At 31.3% G+C, this 12183-nt stretch overlaps 1 protein-coding gene across 1 annotated transcript; it reads right to left on the bottom strand.

Annotated features, from left to right (window-relative positions):
* Nucleotides 1–4707: 4707 nt before the first annotated feature.
* LOC127732260 (serine/arginine repetitive matrix protein 2-like) lies at nt 4708–10603 on the bottom strand. The gene is made up of 8 exons (XM_052241340.1): nt 10560–10603; nt 10281–10349; nt 9719–9787; nt 7991–8803; nt 7190–7359; nt 6784–6848; nt 5674–5768; nt 4708–4826 (listed from the first exon to the last, which is right to left on the bottom strand). The coding sequence occupies exons 3-8, from the start codon at nt 9771–9773 to the stop codon at nt 4708–4710; spliced, it is 1317 nt and encodes a 438-aa protein (XP_052097300.1). The 5' UTR covers nt 9774–9787; nt 10281–10349; nt 10560–10603.
* Between the last annotated feature and the right edge of the window lie 1580 nt (nt 10604–12183).

Genomic DNA, 12183 nt, shown 5'->3' with positions numbered 1-12183 from the left:
AAATAATCAGTTTTCAACACTTTTTGTTATAATGATTGAAGATATTGAATTGATATTTTTTATACAGTTTACACTATGACAAGTTATAGACCAAGTTAGAATTTGTTCCAATATAATGAATTTTTAACCGTTGGGGACTATGTATTGCCATGCAATACTCACAGAATGCTTGTTATTCTCAACATGGTTTGACAGTTTTGAAAGCATATGGGATTGGAAAAGGTAACTAATATTGATAAAAACTATGTTCTGTTGATTCTATCATCAACAAAAACTTCTACAATGCGCAAAACCAAATAGTAAGCTACAAAGGTCTGTGGATTACAAAATGTGAAACATTTCAAAACAGAGGATAAATTTATGCTCGATCATTAAATAAACTATTTTGGCTGACAGCAACATTAACAACAACAAACAACGGATTACACTAATATATAGAATGTAATAAAATGAGAATGGAAATGGGGAATGTGTCAAAGAGACAACAACCCGACCAAAGAGTAGATTAGTGTGTTTGAGTGTAATATGTTTGTATTAAGTGCTACATCCTCAGGCAAAACAAAATAACAATTAGTTTAGATTTTCCTCCAAAATAGAAGATAGGTAGATAAAAGTTTTTTATTTTGCTCAATATTTTTACCTCGAGTTTATCATGTTTATTGAAATACCTGCAATTCTGTCATGATTCACAACCTTAGGTGACAATAAAGAGTTCAGTGTAGGCATTTTGAAGCATAAAAAGGAAAACTAGTTATTAAGTTCAGGAAACGCCTTTAGATAGAAATCTTGTACTATAGATATCAAAATATACTTTTTCACTTTTTTGGTCTTTTGGAAAATTTTGTTTGTGCTGTATTTAGACCCCTCCATTTTTTAGCATGCACACATATAAACATTGCGGTTTTATCCAACGCAATCGTAGGTTTGAACGTTGTTTTCAATTTAGACTTATGTATGTAAATGAACTAGAATATTTCATTGTTTGTTTTTTTTTTGCAGGAAAGCTGATGATATGGACACAAATCTATGACTACAAAGAAAATGTCAGTGTATTTAAAATTTACTTATTTCTCTAAAACATCACCTTTACTGATATTAAGCTCAAATATTCTGAAGCCAGGCAGGGCTTAAGGGAAAGTAACAATGAGGAAGAACATTTCAGTGAGGAGGAGGTGGATCAAAATCTGGAGGCAGTTGGTGATGAAGAGAACAGTCCAAATGAGGGAGGAATGTTGTGTTACCCTGTTGAATGGGTGTGTCAAAAGTTTTATCAAACATAAAAATTTGGACGACCATCTTTTAATTGGAAACTGTAAATTCAAGTTGAAAAATGAGCCTACTCTTGACATGACAAAAAATGTACTTAACAAAAGTCACAAGTAAAGTCGAGAAAATGTATTTTTTGTCATTTGAAACTGTTGTTGGTAAAGAAAATATTCCAGAGGGTTGGGCTTTGAAGACCAGAAAGCCACCAACTTTATTTAGCAAGGAGCAAAAACTGTATTTAGATGAAAAATTTAACATAGGAGAAACAACTGGAAAGAAAGGATCCTATATCTGTCTTGAAATATAAAATTTGAACAAGGCTTGGTAGATTGCATGGCTTTTCCTAGTAATTCTATCCTGTATTGAAGTGAGACTATTACAAATATTTTTTTTTTATTTTGAGACAATTTATTGTTATTTTTTGTATACTCTAATATAAGATCTTCAATACACAATATTTTGGGTAAAAACCATCAATTTTGATGTTGAGGTGGACAATGTAAATATTTAGCTACCCTGTATTCTTTATCAACATCATAGATAAAACACTTATAAAAATTAATGTAAGGTCTTTTTGTACTATAAATTACAGTTTGAGACAGATTTTAAAAGTTTTAAGTTTAGAAATCAGATTTCTTTTGTTAAGGAGTTACTTTTATCTCAAATTAATAGTTTTTAAATTTGAATTCAAAGATGGGGAAACATAAATATTTGGTGTATGGAATGCTTGTATTTCTGGTTTGGTTTATCTGACCTTGGCCTCATTTTCTTGGATCATGTATACACACACATATATATTATTATATAACTGGAATAAATACTGTATGTATGGAATAGTAGTATTGGAAAATAAATTTCAATGAGTCATGTATTTGAAATTTGATTAAGTGCATAGTCAGTAAAAACAAATTTGGAGGAGATCGGAGAGTAAATTTAAATAAAATTACATCAGGGTAATAGGTCAGGGTCATAAACTTATACAATTATTATACCATTAGATCAGAACCATCAGTACCATGGAGTAATATTTGAAGAATTGCTTATAAATGTGCCAAAAGCTTTTTATGTTGATAATATTTGCCACTGGACGTTAAGCAACCAACAATCAATCAATCAATTTTATGTTGATAGTAAATTCATGTTTTTGTGAAAAAAAGGGGGGTAGAATACCTTTTTTTACAACATATTCCTAAATAATCTGTTTAATGACCCGAAAGTTTTTATTCATAGATGTATAGACCATAGTTAGCTTAAAGTCATTTATAGTCTACATTTCTGCAAAAAAAAGTTTTGAGGGTCCAAACTTGACCAATTTCAGCTAAATTCAACATAATCTTTAGGACCAAACTTTGCGCCATGCATACTCAAATAAGATATCACATATTGCAAAGTATCTTAATGTTTTTTTATTAGGCGTATTATGTTATTCTTCAATGATGTTTTGAAATTAACCTTGATTGCATTAAAATCTGAGTTAAACTATATTTAGAATGTCAGTTTCGAGTTTATTTTGTGTCATGGTTGCTAGGGAAAGCCCTGTCCATAGCAACAATAAAGAATTTGAAATAGAATCAACAGTTCTTGTTTTTTTCTAGTTATAACACAACAAGCTTGTACTAAAAAATCCTTTTTCCAGTCATATTATTTTTTCAAGTGGCCAGCTGTTGGTTGATCCTTATAGAGAATTTATGTTAATGTATTAATTGGCGTGTTTAAGTTATACTCTTAGACATTTATATAATTTTAATTCAGTAACTGCATCAGTTTATTTTCACAAACTATCCACGCCTAAATAGATTGGATGTTGATTGTCGCTATTTTTAGACATTATATATTTTATATTATTATATAATTCGTCTAAACATCAGCCCCACAATGTTACACACGTGTTAAGGTTATATTCTTAGACATTTATATAATTTTAATGATGTAACTGCATCAGTTTATTTTCACAAACTGATCCACGCCTAAATAGATTGGATGTTGATTGTCGCTATTTTTAGACATTATATATTTTATATTATTATATAATTCGTCTAAACATCAGCCCCACAATGTTAGATCTTTTTTTATATTATTATATATATATATATATATTATTATCAACTTAACTTGTTTAACATTTTAACATGTATTGTTTGTTTCTTGTCACTAGTATATGTAATGTTTGCAACCCGTCAGAGTTTCACTTTTTGCACTCATGTAAATGAAAACTAATTTTGTCGTTGGTGGTGTGGGAAGTTAAGTCACAAATGACAAATGCATCTTAAGGAAGATAATGACCCACCAGGCATTTCAACGTTGTTTCAACGTTGAAATAACGTCGACTTTCAACGTTGAAATGACGTTGATTTAACTGTGGATTTTGAAAGTTGAGATGACGTTGAAAAGGTGACGTTGAAACAACGTCATATTTCGACGTTGAAACAATGTTGATTTTTGGTTGAGAATAGGTTGAAAGGTTGACGTTGAAACAACATCATATTTCAACGTTGAAATAAGGTTGATTTTTGGTTGACAATATGTAAATAACAATTATTTCAAGGTTTCAACAAGGCTGATTTTTGGTAGACTGACTGAAATTGAATAATCGATGAAAAGGAAAACAGTTGATTAAGATGAACAGTATAAATCAGATGTGGTATGAATGCTAATGAGACTAACTTTCCATCCAAGTCACAACTTTGTTAAAGTAAGCAATTATAGGTTAATAATTGCCTTCAACAGGAAAAGACGTCTTGGCTCACACAACAGAAAGCTATCAAGGCAAAAATATCAGTGTTAAACAATGCAAACAGGAAAACCAAGAGTCTCATCTATATATAAAATGAGAAATAAAAAAATACCTATTACAGCCATCGGACTTAAAGTGTAGGTAAAACCAAACTGTTTGATTAGCTTCAATGCTACATGAACCACAAAGTCATTATTAGCTCATGTACACCTTCCAAATATGGAATGAGTCTTGCATGTGGATTCTAAATAGGTAAAACTGTAGTACAATGTTTATGTTTACACTTTTTTATTGGTTCTCTGACTGACTAGACTCCGCCCAAAGGAGGTATTAATCCGAGCTAGTAATGACTTCACGGTTCAGCTAGCAAAGAAACTACTGTAGATACTCGCTTATAAGTCAATCTGCCTATAAGTCGGATGCCCTTTTCAGTTTGAAAATCTGAGGATTCAGGCTTGACCCGCCTTTAAGTCGGTCTGAATTGAGGTTATTTATTTTAAGCAGCAAACAGTAATTTATCGTCGGTAAATCAAGTTTTGAGTATTTTTCTGTAACTGTAGTTACACACAGAAATAGTGAACTGATAAAATAAGTTCTTTCAGAATTTCACTGATGTCTGCTCTAATTTTGGACACCTTTCTTGATTGAAGTAAGTGAAATGAATGCAATAAATTTGTTTAAAATTGAATTTATTTTTGTAATTTGGATTAATCATTGCTGGTCCTTCCCCCTCCTCCAGCTCTCCCGGGGGCATATTTTAAAAACTTCCCAATATCTTCCTTTACTTTAGTTTCTGTGATCTCAGGATACACCATCATTACGCATCCTGTAAACACATATACATCATGGTAAGTCTTAAAATATGTATACTTCAAATCAATTATTGTGAACAGTGTCATTTGCCAAAACTTTGCACACTCAATAAAATATAAATAACACAACAAGTACTTTGCTGAAAATGGAGGGTTGATGCAAATAAAGCTTACTGTAAGGCTTCTAGTGAAGTTTAGAATTAGTTGGTAAAAAACATACATTGAGTAAAATAAATGAAAAATATCATTGTTTATAATTTATATTCCTTGCAATAAATTTATAACAATTTCTAGATAGAAATATGCCACCAGGCTGAAAACATTTTGTTGAAATTTCAATTTGTTTCTATACAGGTCACATTCAAAGCACCCATCAAGTCCCTAAGAGCCTGAAATTGCTAACCCTTCTATCATCACATACTTATTTACACTTATTTATCAAAAATAAGAAGCCCAAATTACAATTCAAATAATATTCCTTGGAGTTTGTAAGTAAGCTTGCAACTAATTTCATTTTTGATTGATATCAATGCTAAAAAAATCCTGTTCAACAACATAAACTAATTACTTGAATAAAGTGAATATTTTTTTTATTTTCTCTTTAATTTATATATAAAATAATCAAATTATATCAAAAAGATAATATAAAATATATATATAAATGCTAGATAATAGATCATCTTTACAAAACTTTTACCTTCCATGGTGGCAATTTTTAATTTTGAATTGGCACCTGTTCAAAGTCTAGTTTCAATCCATTGAATGCATGGTTTTTTTAAAGTTTTTTTTTAAAAAGTTCAGCAAATCAAAATGTCTATAAATTAATAATGTTGTCATGTTTATTGATTTATGAAAGCTTACCTGAGATCACTTTGTAAAGCTTTGTTTTTAGGAAAGCTATCTTATTCTTTTTCCCTTTTAGGTTCATTCTTGCCATGACAATGTTTGACATCATTCTGGAACACAAAATATAAATCTGATACAATATGACCACTTAATTTCAACCTAGTTCATTTTCTTAGGATTGAAGTTTAAATATTTGAATACAGGTTTCTACTGCTAATAAAAACAAGTGGACACAGATGAGTGTGGATAGTATTATGCATTATAAGAGTATTGCATAAAACTATGAGTTAACTCACTAAGGATACCCCCATCCCGTTATGCCACATATTGTGATATTTAAATTAAGTAATTGCAATTTCTCCCTTGAAAAAAATCAGATCAGAAATATCCTCCATCATGCACATCTTCGGGTTGTGTACAACAACTGTGTAAAGTTTCATCAATATTGATTAATTTGTTAGTAGTTGTGCTTACAAGACTTGTTGCCATTTATTGCAATATTAACTAAGTAAAATCAATTATCTCCCTTGAAATTCTGACAAGAAATATTTATCATATATATCCCCTAAATTTTGTTTTTTCAGGGTATAAAAAAAACAAAATTTGCATACATATTAAAAGTGAATATGCAGTTTCAATATCTAACTACATTAAAATAAAATACCCAGTATAACATTTTTTCTTCAACCTGGTTACAAAATATGTCAAAATAAAAGACAATTAAGGAAGTGCAATTGACCATTCTATTGAAAGGTTGATATTTCTTTCTTTTCAATATTAACTAAACTTGCTAAGCTCATACATAACAAATGCCAGTTAAGGGGCAAATTGAAGTTCAAAGTAATATGAATTTAAACAAGTGAATTATTCAGTTTCAATTGAGTAATACATTTAGAGAATTTATTAGCTCATTATGACAAAATGTAAACCAAACTGACTGCTAATAGCGAAATATTATTTTAAAATTCCACATAAATGTTTGCCAAAAAAAATCATTTAATTTTTATAAACTCCAAAGCTAGTGCCCCTTAAACACAATGAATTACTTTTTCAACTGGCATTAACAGAATTATTTAATCTTTTCGACAGACTTTTGTAAATAAATTGTAGTCTCTTTCAACTTACCTTGTCATGGCTTTCTTCATTAGGTCACTGCTTCCAGCACCTCCAATTCTTCTCAAATATTCTGTCTATAAACAAAAATGGTTTTTGTATACTTGTATGCATTGACTGAAATTAACAATGACCCTTCAAAACAACAAATGTGTCTGTGAGAAATTAAAATTCTTTATGTGCTTATTTTTCCGAAAAATTATCATTGTTAATATGTATCACTTTCCTGTGCAAAGCATAATTTTCATCTGAAACTAATAAAAACAAATAAAATAATTTAAAGGAGAATCATAGTAAAAATGTCTAGTTTCAAAAGAATCATTATCAAGCATGTATTCTGATAATTATTTTTAAATATTATATGTCAGAACAAAACATTATATTTATAAAAAAACATAAACTGTAATATAAAACTAACCAATCTTGTCTGCTGAGCTACATCATCCAAGGCATTTTCCAATTCAAAAAATTCTTCTAAGGTTTCCGCCCTTTCAAGTTCACAGTGTGTCTGTGCAGTTGTGGCACACTGATTTTTTTTCAGCAGGTCTCTTGTTTCTGTTAGTAAAAACAATACTCTTCTCTGGAAACCTAAAATGATAAAACCAATCTATGATTAATGCAACATTACAATGCCTTGTCTTAAATACCCAGTATATTCAATACATATATATAGTAAGTGTGTAAATGTGACATGTATTATATGTAAACAAGAATGTGTCCATAGTACAGGGATGCCCCACTCGCACTATCATTTTCTATGTTCAGTGGACCATGAAATTGGGGTCAAAACCCTTATTTGGCATTTAAATTAAAAATATATCATAGGGAACATGTGTACAAAGTTTCAAGTTGATTGGACTTCAACTTCATCAAAAACTACCTTGACCAAAAACTTTAACCTGACACAGGACAGACAGATGAACAGACAAACGGACGCACAGACTAGAAAACATAATGCCCCTCTACTATCGTAGGTGGGGCATAAAAACAATTTCTATGCAGAAAGCTCTCATAAGAAAAAAATTAGTATTTTCAAAACCTTTCCTTAATAAATATCAAAATAAAACTGAAACATCTAGGGTTAACCAACAATTGAAGTAGTAGTTGTGTGGTGCAGGTAAATATCAAAATAGTAAGGCATGTTGAAGGTATTTCCTAGTGTTTGATTCAAAATTTTGTGTGATATCATTTTGAAATGCAGATGTAAATTTACACTTACGTTCATCAGACATTGGAAATGTCTCTGAATTGTTACTCGTCTTTCTGCCAGATGGTATATTTTTTGCAGCTGGTGTTGAAGTATTTTCCCTGACATGAGACCTTGAGCTTATGTTGCTGCTGAATGACTGCCAATCCTCTAGTGGTGATCTAGACCTTGCTCTGTTGTTGTTGGTAGAAACTCTCTGTGGTTGAGATTGTGAGCTTGGCAGTAGATAATCCTCAAGAGGTGAGGAAGATCTAGACCCTTGACTGTTCCCTGTTGAATGTGACCTATCTTCACTAGATTTTGATTTCTGAGTATGGAGACTATGTGAGGATCTTTTTTTCAATTCTTGTAATATCTCCTCTATTGAAGGTCTTGTGGATTTTTGAGTTGTGTTTGACGGTTTTCTTTGTGATGGATTCTGTGTTGTTGGTGATCTTGTTGTGGACTTGGACGAATAGGAATAAATAGATTTTAGTTTTGAAAAAATATCTGTCGGCGGTGAATAGCTTCTTGATCTAGATCTCCATGTCTGATTGTTTGATGGAGATCTAGATCTTGACCTCTGAGATAATGGTGGGGATCTTGATCTTGATCTGGACCTCTGTGTGATAAGTGGTGATCGAGATCTTGACTTCTGACGAAATGGTGGTGATTCTTGCCTGGTAGATGGTCTTGTTGTGGACTTCAATGTATTTGTAGACTTCAATTTTTTTGATGGCGATCTAGACTCTCTGTGGTTAGAAGTCTGACTGGAACTCAATTTTTTTGATGGCGATCTAGAATCTCTGTGGTTAGAAGTCTGACTGGAACTCTTCTTCTCTGTAACTATGGAGTTAAAAAGAAGGCAAACAATTATTTCTTTTTCCATTTAAAGCAATCATATAACAAAAGCACATAAAAAAGACAACAGGAACAGTTTACGTCATAAATAACATTTTCTATTAAAATTCATCGAAACATGCCTTTTTCTCCTAAAAAGCAGCCTTCACAAAAAAAATTTTAAGATTATTTCCTGCTCCGAGGTTGCCACTAGTCCTATGAACCATACTAGTAAATATTGATTTGGACTAGTACCAATTTCCAAAATTTAATATAGGCATATAGGGACAAATTTTGATATTTAGATTTCGTACAAGTAGATGAAAAAGTTTTTGGCACAGACTGTGATAATATAAGGCAACACCAAACAGTAGTTTTTTAAAGGTGGCCCCGTATGGATACAAACATGTACAGTGAAACCTGACTAAACCGAACCCTGACTAAACCGAAAACCTGTCTAAAACAAACTTGTTCTGAAGACCAATCATATCACATTTTATGCATTATGAACCTGATTAAACCGAATACATGCCAAAACCGAACAACATATCAAGTCCCAAAGAGGTTCGGTTTAGTCAGGTTTCACTGTACCCTTAAAATGGTTTATTCAACAGGCTTATTCTACTAAAGGGCCACCAATTTATTTTTGGTAAACAGAAGTAATTTTGATTGAAAATTTAACAACTTCATATTTACTGATACCCAGATCTAGTTTTCATAAAGATAATTTGAAAGCAATGGACTCATTAGACAGCATACTTCCACAAAAAAGAAAACACAATCCTCTAGGCATCATTTTGAATAATCTATTCATTTAATAATACACCTTTTTTATCTCTGGTGGCAACCAATATTTCACAGGAGTTAACAAAAAAATTTAGTTCAATGTATATTTTAATTAAAGCTATTTATCAAACTCACCCAATTCTTTGCACTGTGCGTTTCTTTCAATTAACTTTGTGGGAGGCTTCGGCATTGATGAAGATTTTTCTGAAATTAAGTGAATAACTTAAATTATGCTTAAAATAACATCTTGTATGGTGTGTTATTCTTTGTTGAATTGACATTAAAGGATCTTGTACATGCATGTATCATAATTACAAATGTATAACTCTATGACACAATTTAAGAAATGAAACCATACACTAAAGTTACACACATAACTACGATAGACAGTCATCAAACTTCAAATCAAATGCTTTAGACAATGATATGACAAAACCACAATTATACTGCTAGTTAAAATTAGTAAAACAGAAACCCTTGAACTGATTAAGATAACCTTGATTTTTCAATGGCTCAAGTCTCGTAAGTTTGCATGTCATGAAAGTCTAGATTTTAATTTAAAAAGCATTTTTCTTCAAACTATAACATTACTCAAGCATACATGTATATGTATATATGTACTTATAACATTTAAAGTCTTTAACTTTAACAAATATATAATCATGCACAAATTTTAAGCTGATTTTGTTTTCCTTACCTTGGTTTCTTGGAACAGTAGCTTGACTTTCACCCTTATCCTTATTTTTTCCATTTTTAGATGCTCCAACTACAATAAAAGCAGTTTTACAATGTGGTACATTTTAAATTAAACAGAAAAAAACAGGGTTCAACATTAACTTTTCTCACAACTACTTGTTAGATAGAGCAAAAAACTTGTCTGAATATTATTTTTACATTGATTTTAAGCAGCTATTTGTTGACATAAAATAATAAATTAGGTAAAAACAAATGAATAGCGAGAGAGTATTTTTTGTACCTGATTTATCAGTAGCTTTTGTGCCTTCTTCATTACCAATTTCTGAAATATATAGAAAATATGGTAAAATTATTTATAGGCAAAAAAAAAACCTGGCAAAATGTTTAGGGACATCGGCTGAAATAAATGGAGTCCAAAGGTCAGCAAAACATTTTTTGTGTGATCTGCAATACAGGAAATAGCCTTTAATCTGGTTCAAAAATTGATCCAGTATTGCATTTATATCCTCTTTGAGAAAGAATGATCATATTGATCCTTATTGTTATATATATAGCAGCATCCATATATTGATTTACAGCTCCAGCACTTTTAATATGTCTGATACTTAAAGTACACAAAATAAATTGGACTGACAAACACATTCTCAGCAAATGGCAGACAACTGGAAATTAAAACTAATTTATAACATCATAAGTTGAAATAATATCTTATCAATGAATAAATAATTGATGGACTTCTTAGAATGAGACACATAATTTTGCTCAGAAGAAAAACATTATTTTTTTATTTTGATGATGCTTGTGATCAAGCAATAGGTGACCGTAAAAAATCTGAAAGACGGTTCAATCAACAACCAACGACGGAAAACTTGAGTAATTTCCGTGTTTTTCGCGCTAAGGCACGGCGGACTTGCAGGCAAGCACGACGAACGTCTTGGAAGAAATTTGTCTCGGAGATAACATCTCGCACTCCGATGACAAAAGTATGGAACATGATACAAAAGATAAAAGGTAAAAATTCTAAAGCCACAGTTAAACATTTAAAAAATGGCAATGATTTATTAACATCTGAAAAGGATATTGCCAACAAGCTTGGTGAAACTTTTGCGAAATCTTCTTCTTCTAACAACTACAGGGAAGATTTAAAAAAAGTTAAAAAACAAAAAGAAAAAATTAAATTAAACTTTAAATAAAAAAATGGTGAAAATTATAATAAACTCTTTTCTCTTGAAGAACTTAAAACATCTCTGTCAAAAGCCCATGATACAGCTTGTGGGCCTGATAATATTCACTACCAACTGTTAAAACACTTGCCAGATTCCTCGCTGGAAGCTCTTTTGCAGCTTATGAATAACATCTGGGAATCTGGTGATTTACCATCAATCTGGAACTTGCAACCGTCGTGCCTATTCCAAAACCAAATAAAGATCACACGGATCCTATTAATTACCGGCCAATTGCTCTTACCAGTTGTGTCTGTAAAACACTAGAACGGATGGTCAATGATCGCCTTGTTTGGTTCCTGGAATCCAATGGGCTTTTAGCCAATATCCAGTGTGGATTCCGCCAAGGTCGCAGTACTCTTGACCATCTTGTTCGATTCGAATCATTTGTCCGTAATGGTTTTGCGAAAAATGAACATGTAGTGTCGGTCTTTTTCGATCTAGAAAAAGCCTATGATACTGCATGGAAGTATGGTATTTTAAAAGATCTCTTTGATATGGGGTTGAAAGGCAATATGCCAAATTTTATTTCGAATTTTCTATCTAACAGACAATTTAATGTTAGAGTAAATTCAACCATGTCTGATCTGTATGATCAAGAGATGGGTGTCCCTCAGGGCAGTATTTTATCTGTTACATTATTTAGTCTTAAAATCAACAGCCTTGTTGAAGTTTTAAAAA

The sequence above is a fragment of the Mytilus californianus genome, unplaced genomic scaffold, assembly GCF_021869535.1.
Source record: "Mytilus californianus isolate M0D057914Y unplaced genomic scaffold, xbMytCali1.0.p SCAF_23, whole genome shotgun sequence".
NCBI lineage: Eukaryota > Metazoa > Mollusca > Bivalvia > Mytilida > Mytilidae > Mytilus > Mytilus californianus.
The sequence above is the reverse complement of the archived record's forward strand: the minus strand, read 5'-3'. Positions and strand labels throughout refer to the sequence as shown.

Excerpts from the sequence above, each read along its gene's own strand:
- LOC127732260 (XM_052241340.1), bottom strand. The coding sequence starts at position 9,773 with ATGCCGAAGCCTCCCACAAAGTTAATTGAAAGAAACGCACAGTGCAAA. Across the intron at positions 6,849-7,189 it reads TAGCTCAGCAGACAAGATTG|ACAGAATATTTGAGAAGAAT; the intron begins GTTAGTTTTATA and ends TTTTGTTTATAG. Across the intron at positions 4,827-5,673 it reads GCTTTACAAAGTGATCTCAG|GATGCGTAATGATGGTGTAT; the intron begins GTAAGCTTTCAT and ends ATGTGTTTACAG.